Below are 21,941 nucleotides of genomic sequence, written 5' to 3' on the forward strand. Positions count from 1 at the left end.
AGAACTGATGCATTCTTTTTTGATAAGTACAATAAAAATTATTCTGCTAATTGATTTTCCAAAATGGTAATGACTTTCCTTAATGGGTGACTAAAGAAGCAAATAGGTAACAGCAGTGCCACCACCTCCTTTGGGATAGGAGCCTTCCAGATAAACCTGTGGATGAGCATTCGAGCAAGCCAGGAAAACAACTTTCCTTCCAAGGAGGGAACAACCAACTTGGTCCCAGTTCCCTGGTGACATAGCATTACTGGGAGACCGTGTGTGTCCTAGCCTTTTCTTTCACAGATGTTCAGGTAGTTGTACCTTGTCAGGTATGTCTTTGGGAAAACATAGAAAAGGTCATGTTGATAGACAGCTTGGAAGGGCCCAAGTCATCAGAGACTGTTCTCTGGGGCTTCATTCAGCGCCTTTCACACACCATCTATTACAGAGCAGGTTTTTCTGGCCTCTGGCTCCAAAATGGAATCAAAGTGGTAATTTAGAAAAAGGCATGAAAGACGTCATTGGCAGCCATTGTCTCAGACATAAATCACAAGCTGACAACAGATGAAGACAGGAAAATCTATGAACTGACAACTCCAAAAGCTGACTGGCCTAAAGCCAGATAGCCCAGAAACAGTTGTGTACCATCCATCGACTCTGAAGGCAGCACACTGTGTGAATTTCACATTAACTTAATCTGTGTCATGGTCCCTTCGAGGGAAGGTCAGGGAAGTGACAGAGCCGAGGTAGAGAGGAGAGGAGTGGAGCCACTGCATCTGGCGTGCCCTGATAGAGGGACCAGAGTTTCTCCACTCTGACTGATTCCATCATGCAGAACTAGACCCCAGCATTGTCAATCTTCTGACATATGAACCCAGGCTTTTTTTTTTTTTTTAATGTTAGTACCAAAATCAATTAAAAAATAAGAAGCCAGATGTGGTGGCACACACCTGTAGTTCCAGTACTTAGGAGGTTGAGGTGGGAGAATCACTTAAACCCATGGAGGCCATCCTGGGCACCATAATGAGACCCAGTCTTCAAAAAAGAAAGAAAGAGAGAACACCCCAATAAACAAAGGCTGCTTACAGGCTGAACACTGTCCCAGGCTGGTGGTGGCTACTGGTGGGAGACTGTCTGGGACCCAGAGGATGGGTGCCCCTGGCAGGTGCTGTATCACTGTGAAAGACTCACCTGGTCCGTTGTAACCACTTCAAGAGGCGGGAGAGGGTAGTTCATTAGGAACCTTTTATCACAGGGAATGTCAGTAGTTCTTAACTTAATCTGTGTCATGGTCCCTTCTAAGAATCTAGTAAAATCTCCAAATTTCCAGCCAAGGAAATGCCTTGCATTTATGCAGGGCGTGGAAGTCAAACCTAAAGAGCTCTTGGGCAGATAAGGACCCAGCATAAAATCAGAAACCTTTTGAGTGGCTCAGCCTCATAGCAACTGAGCTTTTGCTGCAGTTCTGTGGTGTTCAGCCTAGCATGTGAAACTTGCTTCAGTTTCTTGTTTTGTAGACTTTCCCAAACTCAGGAATCCTACACATTAGTTTTGCCCTAGGTGGTGAATGCTGCTGATTTCATAAACAGCAGTGTATCCATGTGAATAGGGCACCAGGGTGGGAATGGAATGATTCTCTTTCTCCCAGTCCTACCAAAGTCTCCCCAGTCTTCTCCAAAGCCTTTGAGACAAAGGGAAGACAGGGGAGAAGAATAGCAGCGGAGAAGCATGTGCTTCTTCTGAAATAACTCAGGAAGAGCTGCTGCCATGCTGCTCACATTTGCAGAGAACAGCTGTAAACATCCTCAGGATGAATGGACCTTCTCCTCAAAGAGACTGTTAAGCACTGCCAAGGAACTAGGGTGTGTTTACCCAAGTCAGAACACAATAGCTTGTAACTCTAGTGTCCAAGCTAGGTTTTATCACTAAGAGGCCTGCTTGCTCCTCCTCTTGAAAGTACTACTTTCTTTCATTAGTAGAAATGACTCCAATACGTCCAAACAGAAGGAGTGGGAAAGAACAAATGAATTTGACAAAGGATGTGTACTCTTTCTCTGTTAGCTTTTAGTTTTTGTGTTTATAGTAAAATGAAACTAGCAGAACTCAGAAGAGCTCAAAGTCGGTGCAGCTTCTCATTTGCACTTAAAAAAATAGTTAATGGCCACTCCCAGCTTTGCAAAATAAAATTTATGAAGTACACCTTTGATGTCAGTGTGGGATTTGTTTTCCCCCAGGAAAAATAAACTTTCAGATCTGGTAGGTGAGGAACTGCTAGTGTATTCTAGTTTTTAAAAGGGTACTTCATGAGAAATGAATTTCAATATACATTGTTTATAATTCCCTGCAAGTAGCTGACATCCATAGATTTAGTCTCATTCTCATTCCCAGTTGCAGTTTTTTATCTCTAGCTACTCACTAGACATTTCTACCTGGGGTCTTGTAATTACCTCAAACTCTCAACTTTTCTAAAATTCAAGTTATATTTCCAAGACTGACACCAATTTGTTTACATTAACTGAATTTCTATCAGAAGTACAGTTTTTCCTCCCTCATTCTGAAACCTTGCCACCATCTTTGATCATTCTTTCTCTAGTCACTAAAGCGCATAAACTATTTTCTTGAATAGATTCATCTCTTTCTTTTTTCTTTCTTTTCCTTTGGGTTTAGGCTTTTGTTGGAACTGGGGATAGAACCCAGGGCCTTGCACGTGCTGCACAAGTGTTCTACCTGTGGGCTACATCCCGAGCCCCCAGGCTTTCTTTTTTGCTGCCTTGTCCCAGAAGCGGTAACACCTCATTTCTAACTTTCCCTAATTATTGTTCTTGTTTCCAGACCCTCTTCCCTTTTCAATGAGATTTATCCTCCTGAGGTGCAGCCTCACTGATCACTCTCCTATGTGCCCACCTCTAGTTAACCTGGCAGCAGCACTGGAGCTCAGCTGTGTCCCTCCTGCTTTCAGTGAAGACACAGTCGGTGCCCTAAGCAGGCCCAGCCCTTGCACAGAAGTCTCTACCATCCCTCTGACACAAATCCACACATGCCCCTACATATATCTCAAGGACTGGCCCAGGACCCAGCCCAAGGAATAGTGTGTTCTCTTTATTATCTCCTATGATAATGCTCTCCATGTGGTAGTTCTTTCACCAATATTAACACAATAAAGGAACTACTGTATCAAAGTAATTCTCTTTTTTAAAACCTTTATGAGATATCTTCCACTTCCTTGGCAGTTTGAAGAGGCTGCCCAAAGGGAAGCACTTAGAAAATTTTTAAATGTTCCTAAACCCACAATGAGATAATATGATTGTCCGGCATATGGTAAGTATGCCATAAATGGCAGCAGTTTACCTGATGTGTGTGTGTGTGTGTGTATGTGTGTAAGTCTAGAATTTGTTAAAAATGTTTATTTTTTAAGACTCTCTTCCAAAAAGAACAGTTTTTAATGAGTCTGTACAGAAGGTTGGGCCCCTTTTTACTATCGTCATTTACTGAGTAAATTTATTTATTATTTATGAAATTTATAAGTACCTTAGGTACTTACCTTTTTAGTACTGGATGAGAGACTTCTATCCCATTTCTAATACTGAGTTTAAAATGTATTTGTTTTATTCTCTGAGTTGAAATCTCCCATTAGTGTTTGACCTAAAGCCATATAACATGCTTTGTATAATGTTATTGTGATTATTATAAAAGTCACACATTATAATTTAAAATAGTTCAGTAGCTGGGCACGGTGGTACAGCCACTAAAATCCCAGCAACCTAGGAGGCTGAGGCAGGAGAATTGCAAAGGTTTTTTTTGTTCATTCGTTTGTTTTTTTGGTACTGAGGATTGAAGCCAGAGGTGCTTAACCACTGAGCAACATCCCCAGGCCTTTTTTAGATTTTCTTTATTTAGAAACAGGGTCTCGCTGAGTTGCTGAGGCTGGCTTTGAACTCTTGATCCTCCTGCCTCAACCTCCTGGGACTGCAGATGTGCACCATTGTACCCAGCTAGGGCCTGTGTTCTTAACCACTGTAACTCCAAAGCCTGGACTGGCCAGTGTGGATGGTGGAGAGTGATGTCTATTCTTCACAATAATGAGATTGAACAAAATAGATTAAACAAAGGGGAATGAAGGGAAGGCAAGGGAGATAGGAATAGGAAAGTCAGTGGAATGAATCTGACATAATTTTCCTATGTATATATGAAAATAAGTGAATCCCACTATTGTGTACATCCACAAAATGGGGTTCGAATTAAAATAAGATATAATCTATGCATATGTTATTTTATCAAAATGGATTCCACAGTCATGTATAACTAAAAATCATTAAAAATAATAATTTAAACCACAGTAATGAGAGGGAGAAACTCTTACCACAACACCAGAAAGAGTAAGAACAATCATTTCTTTAGCCTCAGTTTCTACCGTATGCCATCCTAGTCTCTTTTCTTTACTGTCTAGTCCTCATAAGAAGGCTTGAAGGTCCATGAACTGTTAGCCACGTTCCACAGTTGAGAAAACGGCTCAGAGACCTCGGTCACTTGTGCAGAGACAGAACTGGGGAGTTGAGGTTCTAATTCCAAGGCCTTTGCTTTCGTGCTGCGTGGGATCTCCAGATGAGCATGAAAAGAGAATGCTCCATTGACATTTGCATATTTTGCAACATTAGAGTGTTTCTGTGGCACCAAACTGACAAATCCAGAGGGCACAGTACACATGTTCTGGTTAATTTGGGGAAAGAGGGGATATCAAATCATGGGAAGTTGGCCTGGCTAGGGCACCTGAAAACAGGGCTTCCCTTACTCCCTGGAATTGCTCTAATTAGAGCCCCTGGAATCAAGTAATTTATGAAATAATAATTGCCTCATAAAAAGGCAAGTTGTTGTAGACAAAGTATTTCATTTACTTGATGTAGATGTGTTGTTCCCAGCTCCAGACATTTTATTGGACCAAGAAGCTAGTTACTGAAAATCATACCCTAGAAAGGACTTTCGAAATGTAATTGGAATCCTGAGGTAATCCTAGCGCATACAGGTTGTATGTGGGCAACTTCTTGAGACCCTGTCTCCAAATAAAAAGAACTGGGATGTAGCTCAGCGGTCAAGCTCCCCTGGATTCAATCCTCAGCACCCTCCCCAAAAAAGAGAGTGAGTATTGGATGGGATGATGGAGGAGCTGAGAATGCTGAGGCAAAAAAACACCCTACATTTTGAAAGGACATTAGTAAAAGATCCTGAGTTCTGTGGTCTACCCACAACTATACTTCATCACACGTTGAAACTTATGATGAATAAAACAAAATGTAGTTCCCTGGTAGAGTACTTGCCTAACATGTGAAAGGCCCTGTGTTCAATTCCCAGCATCCCCAAAAATATAAAAATTGGAGCTTTGGGCTAGAGTATAGGTCAATGATAGATCATTTGTCTATCATGAGCAAGGCCCAGGGTTCAATGAAGCCCCACCACTGCAAAACATAAGTAAAATAAAAGCAGAAGTTAGAGCTTTAATATAGTGACAGTAACCTCCAACAACTACTGTTTGTTGTGTTTTTACTGCTTTTTTCCCCTAGATTTGATAATGCCTTGCTGCCATCTCCGAAGTCTGAAGTTTTCTGTGTCTGTGGGTCCCAGAATTTGCTGAAAGATGGAAGAGCCTCAGAAAAATGATGCCACCACAGTGGGCCTGGAAGATGACTCTCTCAAAAGCATGGGCCCTCAGATTTCCGTTAGTGAATTTTCCTGCCATTGCTGTTATGACATCCTGGTTAACCCGACCACCTTGAACTGTGGGCACAGCTTCTGCCGGCACTGCCTCGCTTTATGGTGGGTGTCTTCAAAGAAAACAGAGTGTCCAGAATGCAGAGAAAAATGGGAAGGTTTCCCCAAAGTCAACATTCTCCTCAGGTATGTCGGGATTGCCTGGGTAGCGCAGCTTCTGCAGTGTGGCTTCTTAGTGGCAGTGGGCATGTTTGTAAAGCCCGCAGGCTTGGAGCTGTCCATGGTGGTCATTCTGGATCTGCTAGACTGAGAGTCAGGGAGCTCAGGACCTGAAAATCCAAGTTCCCTTCCACACAGCTGACTGTCATTAGTCTATCCTTTATTCCACATTCCAAACTGCCCTCCTGTCTGTCTATCTATTTATTTATCTTTAGTTTTGAGACAGGGTTTTACTAAATTGCCGAGGCTGGCCTTCCAGAGTCACTGCCTAGCTTGGTTTATATTTATTCTGAATGAAGAAACGAAATAAATTCCGGTTGTCACACCATTGCTTTATAGTCCTATGTTATATAATACTTACTGATTTTTTTTTATTACCGAGAACACCCTAATAGACAAAATGGTGACACTATACAGTTATGATTAACTGATATTGATTTTCAGAATCTTTAAATAAACTCTGTGCCCATCATCACATTGAGTTTCTCACACATGGCCAATTGGAGGACCTTTCAGGTAGCTGGTTCTCTCCTCCTTCTCTACAGTGATAAAGTCCTGGGAGGCATTCCAGGCCTGTCTGGCTTCCTCAGGATTCCCCTCTTCTGAAGCCTTAACAGTGTGTCCAGCGGTCTTGATATCAACAGAGTAACAGAATGCTTCATGAAATCATTAACCCCGCATCCTCTTTTTTTTTCTGTTCCTGTCAGCTTTGCTTTACCTAAAGGTTAATCTTAAATAGAAGGATGGGTCTCTGATTTTGTGTGATTAAAAATGAAAAGAAGCAGACCGCCATGGTGCATGCCTGTAATCCCAGTGGCTCAAGAGGCTGAGACGGGAGGATCTCTAGTTCAAAAGCAAGGTGCTAAGCAACTCAGTGAGACCCTGTCTCTAAATAAAATATAAAATAGGGCTGTGGATGTGGCTCAGTGGTCACGTGCCCCTGAGTTCAATCCCCAGTACCAAAAAAGAAAATGAAAAGAGGCAGCCCTCCCGTAAAACCTGGTGTGGGCCTTCTCTTCCTACTGAACTTTGCTTTTTTCCCTCTTCACAAACTAATCTTTAATGACATAAGTAATGCATATGTACATTCATTATTTTCATTCTTTTAAGCAGAGAAATACTGGAATATTATTGATGAAGCCAAAGACCCCTTTGGCCTTTTCTCCCCCATTTTAGACCTTTTCTTCTTTTTCCCCAGAGTAATGTTATTTATGACTTAGTTGTTGTTTCTTTCATATTTTTAAAAATACTTTTGGGGATGGGGATACAGCTCAGTTGTAAGGTAGATAAATTTGAGACATACATAACATTGAATAAAAACAGTATATTGAAGAACCACCCAGATAGTATGCCACTGAAGTGAGAAAACATTTGTATTTTCTATTAGCACATATGTGTTTAAAAGTATTTTTTTGTTGTTGTTATTGGGCTGGGGACTGAACCCAGGGCTTGTGGCATGTGAGGCAAGCACTGTTTTGCTTTGTTTGTCTTTGTGTTTTGGAGGGTATTGGTAATTGAACCCAGGAGGGCTTTACCACTGAGCTAGATTTCCATTTCTTTTTTAAATTTTTTGAGCCAGTGTCTCACTGAGTTGCCCAGGCTGGCCTTGAACTTGGTGATCATCCTGCCTGAGCCTCCTGAGTCCCTGGGATTACAGGCATGTGCCACCTCATCTGGCCATTTAGCAATTGTTTCTAGTGTTTTACCATCAGATCTATAGCAGGTATTTTTGTCCTTCTCCTAGGCATCTGATCATTATTAAATATTGGCTATTGGTTTTATTTTGGCCTTATATTTAATTTCATCATTATATTTAATTTCATCAAACACTTGTCTTGTGATTTTCCTCTCCGTAGGGATGCCATTGAAAAGTTATTTCCTGATGCTATTAGGATGAGATTTGAAGACATTCGACAGAACAATGACATAGTCCAAAGTCTCGCAGCCTTTCAAAAATATGGGAATGATCAGATCCCTTTAACTCCCAACACGGGCCGAGTGAATCAGCAGAGAGGAGGGGGGTTCTTTTCCGGAGTGCTCACAGCTTTAACTGGAGTGGCAGTAAGTCTGTCTCTGTTCCTCTGTGCTCCCCACCCCCATTTCCACTGCAGTCAGTTCTGATTTCACGTAAACCATTGATGACTGATGACGTACGTGACCGTGTGTGACACACTGTGTACATTGAAACCTGCTGGGCCATGTGATTTCTTCAGGAATGTGGCTTACTCAAGTAGGCCACATAATAGTGCCCAGTAAATGTTAGCTCTGTGCTGTCCAGTCCTCCTCATGACCTCTGCAACAACTGAGGGCACAGGGCAAAAAGGTGGCAGAACTGGAGTTTGAGACCACGTCTGGCAGGCTGAAGCAGTTGTAAGAACACACCACTTCATTAGGTATTTTTAAGTTCCATGTTGCGAAGACCTAAATGTTTTTCCTATAGAAAAGGCACAAGTCAGTTTTGCTGGTGAGTCAAGGATGCATCTGCTTCTAAGCACCCTGCACTCAGTTCTCTTCTGACCCCTGTTCCCTCACTGCTCCACAGTGAGCAGAGACATGAGTCCAAGGACAGTTTTGCCCTCCGGTTCTCCATGGTGGTGGCATTGTCCCTCCTCCCTGTACACAGCTGGCATTCCTTCAGGCTCACCTGCCAGCCCTGTCCTAGGCTCCTACACTCAGAAACTGGCCTCTCCTGTTCTAAGGTCCCTGTCCCTTTCCCTAGGTGGTCCTGCTTGTGTATCACTGGAGCAGCAGGGAATCTGAGCATGACCTCCTGGTCCATAAGGCTGTGGCCAAATGGACGGCGGAAGAAGTTGTCCTCTGGCTGGAGCAGCTGGGCCCATGGGCCTCTCTCTACAGAGACAGGTTTTTGTCTGAAAGAGTGAATGGAAGGTGAGGAGCATATTTTCTGACACGCCATGGATATTTTTGGCAAAAGCTTCTTTGAAGTCAGGTACGGTGGCATCTGCCTATAATCCCAGCAACTTGGGAGGCTGAGGCAGGAGGATCGCCAGTTCAAAGCCAGCCTCAGCAACAGCAAGACCCTGAACAACTCAGTGAGACCCTGTTTTTAAATAAAATAAAATAGGGCTGGGGATGTGGCTCAGTGGTTGAGTGACCCTGAGTTCAATGCCCAGTACCAAAAGAAAAAGAAAAGGCCTCATTGAGATAGAATACACATGTCATAAATTTCACCCCTCTTTTTTTTTTTGGGGGGGGGGGGTGGTGCTGGGATTGAACCCAGGACCTTATGTGTGCAAGGCAACCACTCTATCCCCAGCTCAAATTTACCCATTTATAATGAATACAATACAGTTGGTAGTTTTTCCATGTATTCATAGATAGGTTTAACTATCACCACAGTATAGTTTTAGAACATTTTCCTGACCCCAAAAAGAAAGCTCCTATCCTTTAGTGACTCCTTATTTCTCCCTCTCTAATCCCCTGGAAAACACTGTTCAATGTTCTGTCTCCAAAAATGGATTTATCTTTTCTGAACTTTTCATGTAAATGAAGTCATAGAATATGTGGCCTTTTGTGTTTGGCTTTTCACTTAGCATGATGTTTTCAAGGATCACCCTGATGTAGCACATATTAGTGCTTTATTCCTTTTCATGACTAATAAATGCTTTATTGTGTGGATAGACCAAATTTTCTTCATCTGTTCTTCAGTCAATGCACATTTGGGTTGACTCTGTTTTGGGCTATCATGAATACTGCTGCCATGATGATTCATGTGCAAGTTTTTGTGGGGACATATATTTTCCATACCCCAAGTGGAATGTCTGGGTCATAGACTAACTCTGTTTTTAACTATTTTTCACAGAGGCTATATTATTTTATGTCAGTGACATTTTAATTTTTTTGTTGCTTCCTGATTATAAAAGTAGCATACATTTAAAAAAAATAATATAGGGTTATATGATTTTTTAAATTATTTTTTCAGGTGTCAATGGACCTTTATTTTTATTTATTTGTATGCGATGCTGAGAATTGAACCCAGTGCCTCACACATGCTAGGCAAGCACTCTACCACTGATCCATAACCCCAGCCTGGATTATATGATATTGAAAATAAAATATCCTTTAATCCTGTTCTTCAGAGAAAACTACTGTTATTATATTGCTAGATATCTGACCAAAATATTTTTGGAGGATGAGGGGTGATAGGGATTGAACCCAGAGCCTTGCACATGCTAAGCATTGTACTCTGCCACAAGCTCCACCCCACCCTCAGATTTTTTTCAGTGTTTATATAGATATAAACACTGAAAAAAATCTGATTATAAAACTAGCATACTTTTTAAAAAATAAAATAAAGGTATTGTGTCCATTATATATATAATTTTTTACATAAACTAAAAATACAATTGTACTAAATAGACCTATGTTTATGTTTGTTTGTGCATTCATTTATTTACATACATGTCTCTGTATGGGGTTATGTAAATACCAGGTGTTGATGGTACTAGCCACTGTCAGGAGTGGCGTCTGCCAGGCTGCCAGGTTGCCCTGTTGCTCCACCTCCCACCTTAGTCATTTCCCATCACTGAGTTTTTAACACTTGACTCTCTTTGGAGTCATTTTAATTTGATTTTTAAGAATTCATTTCCCAGGATGGGGTTGTGACTCAGTGGTAGAATGCTTGCTTTGCATGCATGGAGTACTGGCTTCGATCCTCAGCACCATAAATATAAAGTAAAGATATTATGTCCATTTACAACTAAAAATGAAAACATTAAAAAAAAAAAAAAAAGAAAAGAAAGAATTTGTTTCCTAGGCTGGGGTTGTGGCTCAGTGGTGAACCACTTGCCTCACATATGTGAGGAACTGGGTTCGATTCTCAGCACCATGTATAAATAAATTAAAAAATAAAATAAAGATATTGTGTCCATCTACAACTAAAAAAAAAAAAAGAATTAGTTTCCCTTGGGGCTGGGGTTGTGGCTCAGTGGTAGAGCGTGCACATGCAAGGCCTTGGGTTCAATCCTCAGCACCACATAAAAATAAATAAATTAAAGATATTTTTTTAAAAAAAAGAATTCTTTTCCCACTGGGCATGATGGCACACACCTGTAATCCCAGTGGCTGGGGAGGCTGAGGCAGGAGGATCACAGATTCAAAGCCAGCCTCCGCAACTTGGTGAAGCCCTAAGCAATTTAGCAAGACTCTGTCTCTTATAAAAAGGGGCTTGGGAGGTGGCTCAGTGGCTAAGTGCCCCTGGGTTCATACCTAGCACCAAAAAAATAAATAAATAAAGAGATCCCCCCAAAATTGTATCAGTAATGATTTATGAAATTTTTAAATATATTTTTATATAGTAACTGGCAAATAGTAGTCATTCAGTTATTTGCTGTTATTAACGCTACTACATCTATGTAAGCTTAAAGTGTTGTCATTGATAAACTGGGACTCAGTGTGGAAAATTTGCTTCCAGTATGTGATCTCAAGAGATATCTACCTCACCCCTCCACAGATTGCTTTTAACTTTGACAGAGGAAGAATTTTCAAGGGCACCATATACTATAGAAAACAGTAGCCACAGAAGAGCCATCCTCATGGAGCTGGAGCGTGTCAAGGCACTAGGTGTGAAGCCCCCCCAGAATCTCTGGGAATATAAGGTAAACTATTTATTCTTTTAATAGAAAAAGTATAGAGTACAACATAGCAATCATGTATATACCCAATGCTTAACTTAAGAAAGAAAATGGCAAAGGCACAGTTGAAGTCCCTAACACCCCACCCTCTCTAGAAGCAACTGTGCTCTTGCAGTGGGTGCCATGGATCCTTCCAGAGCTTGTTTTCTTTCTGTCTACTATGGTGGTGTCCACAAGCAGCAGGAGCATTGTTTTACATGCTTGAACCTTAATGCAAGAGGTATGAATTTTGAGCAGACCCTTCTGCAAGTAGCTTCCGTCTCTGTGACTCTAGTTCCCGCTCTTTTTCTCTTTTGTTCAGTCTTCCATTGGACACGTGTGGTGATTTGTGCGTGGACACTGCAAGAATTTCCGTTTTTGCTATTAGAAGCAGTTCTGCTCTGACACTCCTAGGAAGTTCTTAGGCTTATGTACAGGAGTTTATGATATATGTTGAGGAGCAGAATTATTAGGTCACAAGTAATGCCCATCTTCAGCCTTACTAGACATTGAGAAATAGATCTTCAACATAACTGTACCAACTGGTTCTTCACAGACAGGATTTAGTGACTACTGTACTGTAAAGGGAGTATAGTACAGTATATCTGGAATTTACCAGCTCATACCCTAAAAAAGACATCTTGGAGAAAAATATCTAATAGCCAATGAACTTAGAGGGGAAATGCTCACTCAAAGTTGAACAGAGTACAAACTAGTCAGAAGACTTGGGCTTTTTTTTCCTTATGCCATTATCAAGGTTGAGAACATTTCATACGAAGAAAGAGGCACTCTGAGTTCTGTTGATCATGAACAGTTGCAATTCTCTGGGGGGATTTTATCATTAACATTACAATTTAAACTGCACCTGGTCTTGATCTGTCATTTCATTTCTCTGAATTTGGAATGTAGCAAGACTCTGGGGCCACTTGCTGAGGCTTATAGGCTCCCCAAGGACACACTGACTGCAGGAACACAAGCAAGTACCCGCACAACTCTTTGTGCCTCTTTCTTCCTCAGTAAAATGACCTCAGCAATTGTTCATTGCAGCATCATTGGTTGGCAGCACTTAGAAAATAGCCCAAGTCCCTATCATTAGGGATAGGTTAAATAAATGAGTCACAGATATTCAAGCTCCCATTCATAAAGGAGGAGGTGACTGTGCTAATGAGGGAGGAGAACTGGGGTGTGGCTTGGGAGTAGAGTCTAGCATGCATGAGGCCCTAGGTTCTACCCACAATGCAAAAATGAAGAAGGAAGAGGATGTTCAACTTGTATTGCTAACTAAAAGAAAAGCACATTAGAAAATATCTGCATGTGTATCTACACATACGTTTGCATATAATAGAAAAATCTAGAAAGATATCCAAACTTTGTTTTTCTGTTTTTGATGCTAAGAATGGAACATAAGGCTTCATGCATGCCAAGCAAGCCATCTCCCACTGAGCTACATTCCCAGCCCCCAACTATTGAAAGTGGCTTTGTCTGGAGAATAAAATCAGATGGGAGGGGAAATTCTGTCAGCTAATCAGCTCTGCATCATTTGAGTTAAAAAAAAAAAAAATACTTTTACTGTGTGCATTTATTGCCTTTTTAAAAAACTTATTTCAAACTTTTTAAAGAACAGGTATGGAGTTCCTGAAGTAGAAAGTTTGTTTTGTATTGTTTATTTTTAATTTAAAAAACCCTACTTCTTTTTTATCATAAACTATTAATTCAGCTAATATAGTTAAACCATAGACTTTATGTAGCCAATATTGGTCCTAGCATGGCTTTTAATACTGACATGACATTTCTGACCCTCTAAATATGAACACACAGTGACCATCTAATTAAAATATGTACACCTGCTCTTAATATTAACCAGAACAAATGGGAAATTTATTTTGGCACAGGCATCTGCCACTGTATCTGGCAAGTGAAAGACTAGAAAAAAAGATACAATGTGTCCGTCACTCCCAGAAGTTTCCTCCTGACCCTTTGAAAATCTTCCCTCCCACTACTCTCCATTCTAATAGGTGTACAGTTGTCTCTACTGTCATTTTAATACGCATTAAACCAATGACATTAACCATCTTTCACCTCTTACTTGCCATACTTATATCTTCTTTGGTGAAGTGTCGCATTTTTTAAAAAACATTTATTTTTTTAATTGTAGTTGGACGCAATACCTTTATTTTATTTATTTTTATGTGGTGCTGAGGATCAAACCCAGGGCCTTGCACATGCTAGGCAAGCACTCTACCACTGAGCCACAACTCCCACCCTTAAGTCTCCATTTTATTTGATGCTACTAAGAGTCAAATAAGTTGAATCATTTCTAAAGTTTTTTAATCAGGAAAAAATAAATGTTTATTCACTATAATAAAATTTTGAAAGATTTACAGAAGTGAAGAAATTGCCCATAATCAAACACAATTAGCACTGCAGTTTGTTCTCTTTTCTCCTAGTCTGACTAGTTTAAAAAGCCCTTTTGTTTGTTGATTCATGCAACAAACATGTATTGACTGTGTGTTGAAAGCCAGGTGCTCCTCAGCAAGGGACTACAGACCTTAGTAAGACCCTGCTGTCCTGGTGCTAACACCAGCAAGATCATTTTGCTACATATCCATGAATCTTTTTTCACCTAACTTTGTTAGCATTATCTAAAGCATCTCATACTCTTTTTATTTTTTATTGCTGAATTGCTGAGGCTGGCCTTGCACTTGGATACTCCTGCCAATCCCAAATCCCTAGGATTACAGGCATGTGCCACCGTGAATGGCTCATACTCACATTTTAATGAACATTTGAATTCCATGCATAATATCTCATGTGCTTTGCTTAGGGCTCAGATATCCGTGGTTTTCACTGTTAACACACAGTGCAACATGAAATGTGAAGCCTTCTCTAGTTAAAAGATTATTTTCATTAAGTGGTGCCCACTTACAGATTGGTTAACTTAAACATTTAAGACTGATATATTTTGCCAAACTGCTTTCCCAAAAGGTGTTCTAAGCTTCTCAACAGCCCCAAATAGAGATTGGATTTTTCTACCGAGTAGCCCAACAGATGGATTACTTGGCCTCTTCCTGCCATTCATTCACCCATTGTTTGTGCACACCATGCAGAAAGGCTGATGGCAAAGGACACAAGACCACTGAAGGAGCACAGGTGGGGAGCTGGCCACTGTGGTTGTAATGGCCCTGTGCCTGCCTTGTCCTCTGCAGGCCGTGAACCCAGGCAGGTCCCTGTTCCTGCTGTATGCCCTCAAGAGCTCCCCGAGACTTGGTCTGCTGTACCTGTACCTGTTTGACTACACAGATACCTTCCTGCCCTTCATCCACACCATCTGCCCTCTGCAGGAAGACAGCTCCGGGGAGGACATCGTCACCAAGCTTCTGGTAGGTCTGCAGAGTGCCTGGAGTGGAATCGGAGCTGTGGCTGTAGGCTGTCAAGGAAGAGCAACCGATAACTAGCCTTCAGAGAATTTTGCAGGGAGAGCCCCTGCCAAAGAAAGTAAAGTAAGACTTTCCCCACACCCAGAAACCCATTTAGTTTTTTCCATTGCATAGTCAGAGGGGTAACCCTCTGGACTTAAAATATTCCTTTAAAAAAAAAAAAAGCAATTTCTTGTCTCCTGACAGGACCCCAAAAGGATGGTTACCCGTCCTTGCACAAGACAGGATTCATATGTGCCTTACTGTTCTGATGGCCTCAGAACAGTAAGCCATCACCCAGTGGGCTGGTGGGAGTCCTCACATCAGCTGACCTTAGTCACATCGGCTGGCCTCAGGGCTCTCCTGAGGATGGCTACCCACAGTAGGCAACCATTTCTTCTGTTTTGCCCACAGGACTTTTTAGAGTTGTTGGAGAACTCCTTCCACTAGGGTGATTTCTCCCTGTTTAGTTGGTCATTTGAGAGTAGTCCTTTGCTTTGCTTCCCATAGGGCTAATCCTTCTGATCTGTTTGTATTAAAAAGTGTCATGGGTATAGGAATTGTTATGTATAATCCATACCTGTCCAATATTGAAACAATTTCAAAATCTCCAAAGAACCTTTTTAAACACTACCTTCACCCAAGTGACTTCAGCCTTGAAGGCAATTTTTAGGTTTTGTTTTTAAAAGGTTTTTTTACAGTGCTAGGGATTTAGCCCAGGGTCTTGTGCATGCTACACAGTCACTCTACCACTGAGCTACCCCCCAGTCCTTAAATGTAGTTTAAAACCTGAGTAATGAATTTACACAGTATTTCCTCTATACTCAGTTTCCAGCTGTTATCTCTCAACTTGGAGCACAGAAATTGTAAAATGTTTCCCTTTTAACAATTTGTATCAATCCATACTTGGTCAGCAAGCTATTTTTTATTAATATTTTTAGTTGTAGATAGACACAATACCTTTATTTATTTTTATGTGGTGCTGAGAATTGAACCCAGTGCATCACATGTTGTAGGCCAGTGCTCTATCACTGAGCTACAACCCCAGCCCAACAAGCTATCTTTTTTATTTGCAAATGTTTATAATTGAAAACTTAGCCAGGTGCAGTGGCACACGCCTGTAATTCCAGCAACTTAACCAAACCCTCTCTCAAAATAAAAAGGGCTGGGATACAGCTCTATGATAAGGCGTTCCCAAGTTTAATCCCCAGTATTGCAAAACACACACACAAATCCAAAAAATTACTTTCTTAAGGTATGTGGATGTCTGTTTTTAATTTCCCTGCTCTGTTATCATTCTACCACAGCTAAGATGTCAAATTTAGGAAGTGTTTTGAGTTGTCCACACAGTGACAAAAGAGTAAAACGCTGGTTAATTTAAAGTCATTTCAACTCTATTGCTCATAACACATGCCTGTCTAGATATAACTTCTGAGCTTCCACGTTATGTAACAAGCACCCCAGATCAACCTTTTTGGTAACAATTAACTTCTTTAAGGTTCATTATTATAAGAGAATTTGATGGCTGAAATTATTATTTTAGATTGTTAGGTTCTTATGTATGTGTGTGTTTTAACAAACGTGACGCTCCTTGATTAATCTCGTGTCAAAATCAGTCCACATGATTTTTGTGACTGGGTGTGTTCTTTTTTGAGGATCTGAGAGAGCCCACTTGGAAACAGTGGAGGGAATTCCTCGTCAAATACTCCTTCCTCCCATACCAGCTGATTGCTGAATTTGCCTGGGACTGGCTGGAGGTCCACTACTGGACATCACGGTTTCTCATTGTTAACGCTATGCTACTCTCGGTTTTGGAGTTATTTTCTTTTTGGAGGATCTGGTCAAGAAGTGAGCTGAAGTAAGTGTGTTTCTATGTAGAAGAGGGATGAAGCAACAGGGCTGGGAAAGAAACAAAAAGTAGGAGAAAGGTCTTCAAAGCATTTCACATAGTTGAAAAGGGAAAAAAATTCCTTCTTCTACCAAGACTCTTCAGACTCTGGTTTGAGAAATACTGCATGTGCAGTGAATAGGAAAATCACCTGTTTAGGAGGTGGGGGTTCTTTGTGTTCATTGTTGTTAAAGTGTTTTCCTATATATCTTATTCCCACATAATAACAAATCATGTTGTTATTTAACTTTCTGTGGCTATGACAAAATACCTAAGGGAGAAAAACAACTTAAAGGAAGAAAGATTTATTTTGGATCATGGTTTCAGGCCATAGTCAGCTGGCTTCATTGCTCTCAGGCCCATGGTGAGGCAGAAACAACATGGTAGAAGGGTGTGGCTGAGAAAAGCTGCTCACATATGGTAGCCAGGAAGCAGAGTGAGAGAGGCAAGGACAAGAGGGACCCAGGCCAAGATGTAGCCCCCAAGGGCATGCTACCAAGGACTCACCCTTCAACCACGTCCCATCTCCTATAATTTCTGCCACCTCCAATAGCTCTGAATCCATCAATGGATTAATCTGTTGATGAGCTCATGATTCAATCACTTCCCAAAAGCCTCACCTCTGAATATTGCTGCACTGAAACCAAGCCTTCAACCTGTGAGTCTCTAATTCTATTCCAGATCCAAACAACAATTCCCATGGGGTGTGTGTATATGTGAAGGATTTTACTAATTAAGGAATAAGCAAGTGAGAAGAAGAGGGTCCTTTGTGGAAAACAGTAGTATGTTAGAACATAGACCTGTTAGGGAATTCTGTAGGCATGCATCTGACCATGCTCTGCCACCAACTGGGACAAGAATAGCTTCTAGATTGATTCAGGAAATGAGAGCATTAGACGAGACAGTCTCTGGTTGCAAGTGACAGAAACTAGTCCAAATTGGCTTTCCTAAAAAGGAAGTGCCCATTCAGGGCAGCAGGTGGGATTGGCCCCAGAGACCCAGGTGCTGTCCTCAGGCTGACTGTCTCCCTCTCCTGGTGCTATTCTTTCCCGTAATTTAGCCTGTCATTGGTTCTTCTCACATGAGAGCCTTCTGCTGCTCCAGACTTTGGTTGGACCACCTTACCAGCCTCCCCCTGGTGGGATGGAAGCCCTTCTTTCCCTGTGACACTTGTAACAAGTCTCAGAGCCCATGTGCCTTTGCTCTGGTTGGCCCAGCCTGGATCCCATGTGCAGGACTTTCCTTGTTCAGGCTCAGGCATGTGTTTACCCCACAGCTAGTAGCTGGTTCCACTCTGACCCATCATTCCACATGGAAAGAATAGAGGAAAGAGGGCTGAGGTGTGGCAGAGTGTGTGGCATGCTTCAGGCAATCTCCAGTACCCCCTGCCCACCCAGAATAGGAAGACTAGGGGAGGGAGATATCCCCAAAGCAAAACTCAGAAGATTTTCCCAGAAGGGGACAAATACTGAGTAGACAGAAGTAATATATCTGCTACTTCCTTTCATCCCGACATCCATGACTTGCAGGATTCTCAACATCATCAGTCAGAAGCAGCCAAATAAATGGCTCTGGGAATCTGCCAGGAATCCCTCGTGGATTTTTATTCAGCAAACTCATTTATTCATGCAGAGAGTATGCATATTCATGACCCTGCTATACCCCTGGCTCTCTGTGGGACCCTGCATATCTTTTGGTAAAAATACAACAGTCTATACTAAGAACCTACAGCCTTGAAAAGAAAGTATGTATGTTAAGAAACTCATAGAAGGGCTGGGGTTGGGCTCAGTGGTACAGCACTTGCCTCAAATGTGTGAGGCGCTGGGTTCGATCCTCAGCACCACACAAAAATAAATTAAATAAATAAAGGTATTGTGTCCATCTACAACTAAAAAAAAAAATCTAAAAATAAATAAATAAAAAGAAAGAAACACATAGAAGTGGGATGGTGATGGAACAGCTCAGGTTCCAGGTGTGTGGTGGGAGGACCAGGCAGCAGTGCCCTGAGGAAGCACCCATAGTCTGTTCCTGGGAGCCAAAAAGGAGTTGGTTGTGCAAAGGTGTGTCTCAGGCCCAGGGGACAGAAGACAAGGTCTCTTTGGGCCAGGGACGTGGAGAGCGCGACCCAGATCTGAGCCCTTGAGCACCTGAACTGCCCTGAACCATTTCTCTTCTCTTTTCAGGACACTTCCTCAGAGGATGTGGAGCCATTTTTGGAAAGTGTCAACACAGGGGCTTTTTGTGGCCATGTTCTGGCCCCTCATCCCCCAGTTTGTGTGCAACTGTTTGTTTTACTGGGCCCTGTATTTCAACCCAATCATTAACATTGATCTCGTGGTCAAGGAAGTTCGAAGACTGGAAACGCAAGTGTTGTGACTGGCACTGTCCGGGCTCTGAGCGGGTCCTCCAGTCTCCCCAGTGCCTGAGCTGATGCTTTGGAGGGTGAGGGAAGAGGAGACTTCCTGTTTCTACCCATGGTAAACAAGGTGCTGCTTTGTATGACAAAGGCTTCAACCAGGTCCTCTCTTCTCTGCCTGTGGCACACCATGGCAGCAAGCTAACACCCCAGTACATGGAGGACTGTCTGTGGCCCACACAGCCATCGCCTCACAGGGACCTGACTGGCAGGACTCAGGGTCCTCAGAGGACACAGTGTGGGTGACGTCAGAAGGCCACCACATCGGCATCTCCCTCCCTGCCTCAGTTAATGACAGGTTCCTAGAGCCAAGACCAGGCTTGTTTGGGCCAGGCCTGTCCTGTATGTCAAGTTTAGGAAGACAGAGATAGGGTTTTTGTCATAGGCATAAAAAGTTACACATTAAAAAAAAAGGCGGGGGGGGGGGACCCAGAATCCAATCAACAATTCTGTCTGGTTGGGTAGTTGCTGGGTTTCAGAAGAAACCTCTAAAATGATTCAGTTTGAGATTAGAATGATGGTCGGCTTTTCCTCACTGTTTTTTTGTCATTGTTATTGTTGGTTTGTTTGTTTTCTGTTTGGGGTGGGGCTCCCTTTCTCTGAGCTGGGGCTTGAGTGGCTGTCAGGCAGCACCCAGAGCTCCCCTCAGGCTAAGCTGCATCAGGCTGCTTAAAGGCATTGCTTTGGGGTTTTGTTTTGTTTTGTTTTTCAGAATTTAATCTGTAATATCCAGGGTAGACTCTGCATTCATGCATTGAAGGAAACATTTTATAAATTGACCTCACACTGTATAATGTGTAATCTTTATTGACCTCTTGTGGTATGTGAGCAGCTGGCATAATTATACCAAGTGCTGTAATTGTGCACACAGAGTGGGAGGAAGGGCTGCCTTTGTTTTCCTCAGTGTGAAAACTGCAGGTGTGAAGTGTGAGCTATGGACTGCCTGGAGAGGAAAACCTGCATCCACAGTGTGGGGGAGCTCCATGAACCATTCATTAACCCCTTCCACACTTAAGTGAAGATTTCACTCAAACTTTTCATCTTAAAGTTTGGAGAAATTACTTGAAATAAAAATAAAGATTTTTATACAGATAAATGCTCTGTATGGGGGAAAAAAAACTGGTTGTTTAGGAAACACAAATTCACATTGCCCAATATAATCTGCGGTCCTACTAAAGTCTCAGGCTTCATGCAGACCCACATTGAGCCAAGGTGTCTTCTGTGGAAAGAGGGAGAATGTTCTTCCTTGTTTGCTCATCAGGCGCCAGGACTGCCTAACTTTACCTTTTCACACTCTGAATGCCAGAGACACTAGGGGACCCACAGTGTGTACATCCCTGGCCCTATGGGGTTACTGGTATTCTTTCTCAGTGAAAAAGTGGGAGCTGTTTGGCATGGGTACAGCTGGCCCCAGTTTAGACCACAGGTTGCCAGAATCCCAGACCTGTACCCCCAACCCCCACCTCTTGGCCTCCCACACTGCCCAAACCCCCTTCTAAGATGAGTTAATACCAGATCTCTGGGAGGGAGGACAAAGAAGATTTGGCCAAACAAACAGGTAGACTGGGCACTTGCTTCTTAGTGCCAGCAGAGATAGACATGCTAAGATCAGGGCTCCTCTCACATCTCCTCCCTGCTGTCAATCAAGGTGGCTTAGGAGGATCATAATGGGTGTCCATGTGAAATATTTAGACCTTGTGATTGGATTTCTCCAAATCCAGCCAAAGAAAAATTAAGAAGTGTTGGGAGGAATATTTATTCTTTGGCATCCCATCACAAGGATTGATTGAAACAGGAAATACTCCAAAATCCAAAAGTTGGCAATCTACACAGTGGCATCTGTTCAGGTATAATGGTGCACAGTTGTAATCCTGGCTACCCAAGAGGCTGAGGCAGGAGGATTGGAAGTTCCAGACCAGCCTGAGTAACATCCCAAAATCCTCTCTCAAAATGAAAAATAAAGGGACTGGGGATGTGGCTCAAGCGGTAGCGCGCTCGCCTGGCATGCGTGAAGCCCAGGTTCGATCCTCAGCACCACATACAAACTAAGATTGTTGTGTCTGCCGAGAACTAAAAAACATAAATTCTCACACTCTCTCTCACTCTCTCTTTAAAAAAAAAAATGAAAAATAAAATGGACTGGGGTGTGGCTCACTGGTAGAGCCCTTGCCTAGCATGCTGGAGGTCCTGGGTTCAATCCCCAGTATTGGGGGGAAAATTTTGTCTAATACAAGAGGAGGTTTCCAAAAGGCTTTTTGTTTTAATGACATGGCACAAACCTTATGAAAAAATCATAGTGTGTCAACTACTTTTTTAAAAACTATAGAAAAGACCAGTGAACAGCACACTAAAATACTGAAAGTGTATTCCCCATGTGGGTATTGGAGTGATTTGGGTTTTTTGTTTTTTTGTTTTTTTTTTCTGTTGTTCTGTATTTTCTTTTCTTTTACTTTCCCTGCCCCAAATAAATGAGCATGTACTACCTTGGAAATCAGTAAACAACTTTTTTAAATGTATGTATGTGTGTGTGTGTGATGCTGGGGACCAAACCTAGGGCCTTATGCTTGTTAGGCAAACATTCTACTATAACTGAACTAAATCCCCAGCCCAGGAAATAATGTTTATTTTATTTTAGAGATGGGGTCCCACTATGTTTCCCAGGCTGGCCTCAAACTCATGGG

At 42.0% G+C, this 21,941-nt stretch overlaps 1 protein-coding gene across 2 annotated transcripts in view; it reads left to right on the forward strand.

Moving 5' to 3' along the window:
• Positions 1 to 21,776, forward strand: part of Bfar (bifunctional apoptosis regulator) — a 29,189-nt gene extending 7,413 nt beyond the window's left edge. The window contains exons 2-8 of one of the 2 annotated variants that reach the window (XM_015491076.2): positions 5,541 to 5,874; positions 7,764 to 7,968; positions 8,627 to 8,796; positions 11,381 to 11,525; positions 14,747 to 14,920; positions 16,612 to 16,814; positions 19,028 to 21,776. In XM_015491076.2, the coding sequence (XP_015346562.1) occupies positions 5,615 to 5,874; positions 7,764 to 7,968; positions 8,627 to 8,796; positions 11,381 to 11,525; positions 14,747 to 14,920; positions 16,612 to 16,814; positions 19,028 to 19,220 (1,350 nt within the window). In that variant the 5' untranslated portion in view covers positions 5,541 to 5,614 and the 3' untranslated portion in view covers positions 19,221 to 21,776. The remainder of the gene's footprint in view (positions 1 to 5,540; positions 5,875 to 7,763; positions 7,969 to 8,626; positions 8,797 to 11,380; positions 11,526 to 14,746; positions 14,921 to 16,611; positions 16,815 to 19,027) is intronic. The other variant, XM_048789530.1, reaches the window with a different exon arrangement.
• Positions 21,777 to 21,941: the final 165 nt, after the last annotated feature.

Source organism: Marmota marmota, unplaced genomic scaffold (genome assembly GCF_001458135.2).
Source record: "Marmota marmota marmota unplaced genomic scaffold, marMar, whole genome shotgun sequence".
Lineage (NCBI taxonomy): Eukaryota > Metazoa > Chordata > Mammalia > Rodentia > Sciuridae > Marmota > Marmota marmota.